General features: G+C 42.2%; 1 protein-coding gene across 1 annotated transcript in view; it reads right to left on the minus strand.

Annotated features, from left to right (window-relative positions):
• Cdc14a (cell division cycle 14A) overlaps positions 1-7,198 on the minus strand; it is a 154,892-nt gene that overhangs the window by 131,479 nt on the left and 16,215 nt on the right. The window contains exon 3 of the mRNA XM_021158702.2: positions 3,033-3,108. Coding sequence (XP_021014361.1) covers positions 3,033-3,108 — 76 coding nt within the window. The remainder of the gene's footprint in view (positions 1-3,032; positions 3,109-7,198) is intronic.

Below are 7,198 nucleotides of genomic sequence, written 5' to 3' on the forward strand. Positions count from 1 at the left end.
GGGGGGTGGGGGGGGTGGGGAGGGTTGGGGGGGAGTCCAAGGCTCAGGACAGCAAGAGGGAGGCGGTGCCCAGGAAATCAGCACATGAAATCATCCACAGAAGGAGGCATGGCAGCGAGGTGCCCTGGCCCCAGTCAAGATGAGGAACCGCGGATTGCAAAGGAGAGACATCAGTCAGGGACCAGTGCTCTGGGAGGGTGGAGAGATTGCAAGTATAGAGGTGCTGCTGGCAGAAGGACGCATGTGTAACGAGAAAGTAGTTTCCAAATAGGAGAGCAAAGAGTCTGAGTTTCCTCACAGCCAGGATGGAAGCCACAGCCACTGGAAAGGTAATAAGGCCCAGAAACAACTGGGACAATAAACCCAGATGGATCCTAAACCCAAGGCCCCCGTGACCCCTCCTCCCCCAGGGCAAAGGTAAGAACGTGGAACAGCGAACAGAGAACAGCGACACCAGCCCGGACTACACCTGGGGCGATGAGCAGGTCACACATTTCCTAGGCTTCCATCTCGCCCTGTGATCTCTTCCAGTCTTCACAGCTATCATTTAGATTCCTAAAAGTACACTGGCCAGCTTCCCCACAGGAAATGACCGCGCTCAGGTTGAAGCAGGTATTTAAAACCCTCCCGTAAGAACTCTTAGCTTTCCTATCTGAATTTACAGACGTGACCTTAGGAAGGTAACTTGGCATGTCAGCTTAATTTTTGAAATTTAGTGTTTCTTTTTTGAGACAAGGTCTCTCTATGTGCAGCTTTGGCTGTCCTGGAACTGACTGTGGAGAAGAGACCTCAAACTCACAGACATTCACCTGCCTCTGCCTCACAAGTGCTGGAGTTAAGGGTGTGCATCACCATGCCTGGCTAGAATTCTTACTTTTTTGATGAAAAATGGATTCCACAAATCCAAAGCAATTCTGGCTTTGGATTGCTCAAGTAAACTTGTGTCTCCTGATACAGAGATTCCATTTGATACTGTTTACTGAAAGAGCCCAAGACTTATCAACATTGGAGTTTTGAAAGGTCAATTCTTCACAAAGCTACAAAGTGCCCACTCATTTTATTAAAGCTAAAAATGTCATTCCAGGCATAGATGGCTGATTACTGATCACTGGAATAAACCAAGGGACTGTCTGAACCTTAATGAACTTTCATAATGATGTAAGGAAGTTTTGGAAATGAAAGGAAACTTAAACAAGTTTTCATATGCATTTACCAAAACTGTTAGGTATAGAATACGGTAGAAAAGAATTCAAACCATCTACTCTTCTACAATTACTATAGTAGAACACTGACTTAGATGCACAGTCTCATCTTCCTAATAATGATTTCTTTCTCTTTGTTAACTCCAGATAGTATTTGGGTCACATATGGCTACTTGTAATACATGGTTCGTGCCAACTGCATGATACTATAACCAGGAAATAGGAGCTTGAGAGATGGCTTAGTGAGTAAGACCATTTACTATACAAGTATAAGGACCTGAGCTTGGATCCACAGTACCTATGTAAAGGTGGGGGATGGGCTAGCTACATAGACTGGTGGCCCCAGACCTAGAAGACAAAGAAAGGTAGAGCCCAGAAACTTGCTGACTACACAGGCTAGCCAAATGGTAAGCTGAGGGTTCAGTGAGAGATTCTGTCTCAATGGAATAAGGTAGAGAGTGATGGAGGACACCCAGTGTCCTCCTCTAGTCCCCACACACGCATACCACACATATGTGTACACACACACACACACACACACACACACACACACGTGAGAGAGACAGAAAGAGAGAGAGATCCCCTAGACCAAGCATTGACTAATGATTCTTTCATTATTAGTTCAGCCATTTAAAGTTCATTTTATATTAAAAAGATTATTTATTTCTTTGGAATCATACAACTATCTATTTTTCTAAACTACAGAGAGTAGCTTCTTGGACCTTGTTTACATGAATGAATGTATGACATATTTTTCAAGTCAGATAATAGTACATGCTTTAATTCCTAAATGAGTTAGGTGTGATAGTTTTTTTTTGTGTGTGTGTTATATAATGGTTAACCGAAATGTCATTGTATGACCATATAACATGCTGAGGTGGATGCCAAAAATATGTAAATGTATAAAGCATACAATATATTCTATAGGAAATGCTCTGCCAAACTATATTTATATCTAAGTTCAACCAAAATCCAAAGGCAATCACTGAGCAGCTATGTGTGTAAGACACTGTACTGTAGAACTACCACACCGTATCCAACACAGAGAATCATGACACTAACTTTATGAGTCCCTGATTATCTTACAAGCATACCTTGTGGTGTCCTGTTTTCTAAACTGAAACATCCAAGAGGTTCATTTATAAATTGGAAGAAAAATATAAATATTGGTTTTCATTTAGTAAACTTTAATAATCCCAGTATTATAAATGTCACTTTTCTTATGCACTCAAAGTTTAAAAGGAAAAAAGCCCACATGACAAAATCCATATGTACATACAGAAAATGAGAAGGATCTCATGTAATAATATAAACACTGCAGGCTAATACTGAATGCCTTCCCACATTCTGTCATAGCATGTAATTCATGGGTCTTACTTGGTCATTAACTCTACACAGATGATGTTTAATAAATATGCAAACTTTTCCATTTTGACCAAACAAAACCTGGTTATACTCCTGATGAGACCCTTCCTTCATCACCCCATAACAGCATCTACAAGCAGATGTGAAGGCGTTTGGAAAATTATCCCATGAAGGAATCCGATAGAGACTCATTAGGAATCTGAAAGGCTGTGCCCCTCTCTTAGATCATGATTGCAGTGACTTCATTCAGCTCATATTGCAGTTGTCCTGAGGAAAGAATGAGGTTGACATGGCCTTTGTGGTATAATCCAGGGGATCGATTTCAACTCCTGGGTGACCTCTCACAAATTTCTAAAGATCTAAACAACCCGATTAAATCACATGTGTGCGAAACCGTCCCAACCGGGCAGGTTTTCTGGCTTAAACATTTTCATTTCAAGACATAAACACATCTAAAATACTCACTTTTAGTTTCTTGTTTAGCTTACAGCAGTATCTGTACACCATTGCCAAGTTCAGAGGTCCAAAATCTGCATAGAAACTGAGATATATACATATATAAAATAGCATTTAGTACAAGCGCAGTTTTCAGTAACATAGATGTTCACTTTTAACTTCACCTAATCTGTAATCAAATTCCAATCACCTTTAGGAAGGTTCAACACAAAAGTGGTCTGGCCCGTGCCAGACCATGGAACTCAGTTCCACCCTCTTTCTGCTCCACAGTCCTTCTAAACAATTTCTTAACACACAACTATTTGGGCAATTTTGAGTTTTAAGTCCTTTTAATTTCCTACTGTGCCATTTAGGTGAAAGCATTGAAAAGCAGCCAAGGATGGAGGAGTGTGGAGTTACTAGTGTGAAATTACTCTCTTCTGCTTCTACTTCTTCACCAACTCCATCGGGAAGCTCAGGAACTCTCTGCTAACTCCAAGTCTTCCCCTCAAACACCCTCAATCCTCACGGATCTTATGTGCAGTGATCTTTTTTTTCCTGCCTGTTCTTCTTGAACTTCCTGTATTATAAGACATATTGGACCCTTCTTCTATTCCCCTGACTCTCCAGAGCCTGTATGCAACCTCTCTTATCCACTGTCATGAGTCAAAGTGGTGACCCAATGTGGGAGGAATGAGAACCACATATAAACAGATACCTAACTGCATTGCTTAGGGTAACGCTGTATTGACAGCAGAGACTGTCCTGTTCTTGGGTTTCTTGGAAGCAGTATGTCTTTCCCCTCAACTGGACCCACCTTTCCAACAGGCTTTCAACACCTCAGTGTGCTGACAAGCCACCTTTCCTTCAAATTAGCCCTAAGCTTTTCTGACTCACTGAGCATGAAACCTCTCAAACACAGTAGAGCAAAACCAATTCTTTTATCAAGTGAGCAGCCAATCTCATTATACCCCTTCCCTTTCTGGTCCCTTCCCGCGATGGAGAAGCCAAGCTCCCCTTTATACTAGCCATGTTCGAGTGGACTGCTCAGTCTCCTTCCCAACAACGTTACATCTCATCAGTCTCACTTCTTTCGATGCTGAGCGGCTCCTCACTACTCAAGGATGCTTTCACCAGCCAGCAACCAAAGCTTAACTAACACACATGCTCTCAGCCTCTCAGCTGATCTTGCCTCCTGACAGGTCCCCTTCAGGGTCACCATTCTACAAGACACATCCACCCCTTGACCTCCAAACCCGTCTCCACCCCTGATGCAACCTTCCACTCACATCAGGCCTCCTACCTAGAGTACTCACCCCCTCTTGGCACTCTTGTCACTCAGCGTCCTCAAGATGGCCTTAAAATGTAACCTCCACAAAGTCCTTCTGGTCACATTAGGGAGCCCTAACTGAGCTTTGCTAGAAGTCCTCAAAACTTACTATTTCAGTGCTCTTTCAGCAAAGTACACAGAACATCAGATATTATGGAGAATTTTACATGTTGATTCTGCCCCATCAACAGCAGCCTGAGCTTCCCCATCAAGAACTCTATTTATTTAGACCTTACATATTTGGAAGAATGTCCTAGATGCAATGCAACAAAAACGGAGGCATCATGGAGAAATGCTCATTAGTACTCTAAATTCAACTCAGCCTGGAGCACAAATGTCTTAAATACCACCAAGTTTGCAAAGAAATCCATCCCCAGAATGCCTTCTTAATGAGGAAGACATTTAATTTTTGTTTTCTGCCACCCAAATCACATATGTCACTCCAACTACAAGTCAGCCATTGCCTACTGGCCTTTAGGTGGGCATGGTTTAGAACTTACATTAGAGCATTAAAATTGGCTGCTTTTGTGCACAGCTTTCTGGAAAAAGGTAACACAAGATGGCCCAAAAAGAGACTTCTAATGAACTGAAGTAAAAAAGTTCCTTATTCACGTCTAACGTTTCCAGAATGATGTTAACTTATATCTAAAGTTCCCAGTGTGATGCCAGGCTATAAATATAAACAAGAACCCACTGAAAACCACTAAGATGAGGGCTGAGGGTGTATGGTTGGCACAGCACACACTTAGCATACACAAGGCCTGGGTTCACTGTCCAGCACCAGGGGAGGAAATGAAAACAAACCAAGTATTTAATTAACAGATACCTAACCACATTGCTTAGAACAACACTATTTTTATAGCAGATTTCCTTGTTCTTGGATTTATTGGAAGCAGTGCTTTTTAACAAACAAACATACCTTGCCCTTTCTTTTCTAGTAGAACATGCATATTGACCATTAAATGTGGAATTTTGGTCATTTATCTCAGCTTTTGAAATTCATGCTGAGCAAGCTTCAAGAAAGTACAAATCAGGACTAAAGAGGTAATAGTTTAGAGGCTGCTCTTCCAGAGGACCAGGGTTTAATCCCCAGTACTCCCATAGGGGCTCACAACCTCTGTAAGTTCAGTCCTGGGAAATTCAATGCCTTCATGCATTTCGCACATATATAGCACACACACATGCATGTGAACAAAACACCTATGCACACACACACACACACACTATATATATATATATATATATATATATATATATATATATATATATATATATTTCAAGGAAGTTAAGTGGGTATCCTTACACAAAATCAAGTCAACCAAATATAGACCTCATCATTACAACGATCTGCAATTCTCCAACTTGGTGAATAGATGTAGGCTAGCTACTTAAAAATGACAAATGAGAATTTCAGTTTTCATATCTGAAAACTGAAGACATTTCCCATCAAAACGACTCAAAAGCCACATGAGGGGAAAGCCTGCAGAACTGGCCTGTGAGCAGCAATGATGGGCAACACCTGTCAAGATGAAAAGACCATGGAAGCAACACTGGCCACCACAAATAAGAAATTGCTGAGCACCAAAAAAATAGATACCGATAAAGTGCTTTGAGTGACAGATACTATCCCAAAAAATGAGAGAAGCCACTCAAAAAGGCATCCCTAGCCAGATAGTGGTGGCATACATTTTTAATTCCAGCACAGGCTCTCTGTGAGTTCAATGCCAGCCTGGTCTACAGAGAAAGTTCCAGGATAACCAAGGCTATACAGAGAAACCCTGTTGAGAGAGGGGGAGGTGGAGGGGGAGGGGGAGGGGGAGAGGGAGAATCCATTGCTAGCCCCTGAAACAATACACATAAAGAGACTCACACACGATTTATTTTTTTTAAGAAAAAAATCTGAAAGTAGACTCCCTTGAACTTGCAGTCCAAACATTGACTAGTGCATCTCCATTCTGTCAAATTCTAGCAAAATATCTTGACTCAAAGGCAAGCAAAGAGCTCGCTCCCACTGTCTTGGTGCCGGGTGGGGGGTGATATTCCAGTCTCACTGGGCTAACTGGACATAGTTCATTGTATCACAGCTCCTTCATCTCCAAATGGATGATTAAAGAAGTTGATCTCCTCACCGATGCATGCTTTTCCTCCAACAATGTTGTCAAATTATAGCTGGATAGCTACAGTAAATCTCAACAAGTTAAAGAACTGAACATCAGGCAACTGGTGTCCAATTCAATAAGTGTAAAAATCCAAAACTATTTTGATTTGACAGCAAAGGAATTCAAAGAACTGACTGAAGTATATGGAGTCAGCAGGTAGAAGTTGGCAGGGGGGAGGAAGAAGGAAGGCTGTGTCCTTCTCAAAGGACCAAGGAAGAGAAGCCCAAGACCAGAGAAAACACTTCCCAAGGTCCCCTGGATTTACACTACCCGCAGTGTACCCAGCACACCCTGCTCTTCTCACGAGATTTACAGTGCTGGAGGCTTACGATTATCTTTGGTTTTTCTAGTGAGCTGTGTGTGATCTCCGTGAGTCTGTCCCCGAGGAGATCATTGTCTAAAGTGCCACCATGCCTTACTCTACACATTAGAAGCTCTGTGCAAAACTGGTCAACCCCTCAGCGAAAAGAAATACGACTTTCCAAGCACTGCCTAGTCCCGCCATGAAACTTATGGCCACCCATTCTGAACAAGATGCTGCACGTTAACATATTAATCAAATAGCTCTTGTGAAATCAAAAGAAATATTGCTTTTAAAATAGGATGCCTTGCCGGGCGTGGTGGCACACGCCTTTAATCCCAGCACTCGGGAGGCAGAGGCAGGCGGATTTCTGAGTTCGAGGCCAGCCTGGTCTACAAAGTGAGTT

The sequence above is a fragment of the Mus caroli genome, chromosome 3 (assembly GCF_900094665.2).
Source record: "Mus caroli chromosome 3, CAROLI_EIJ_v1.1, whole genome shotgun sequence".
Classification (NCBI taxonomy): Eukaryota; Metazoa; Chordata; class Mammalia; order Rodentia; family Muridae; genus Mus; species Mus caroli.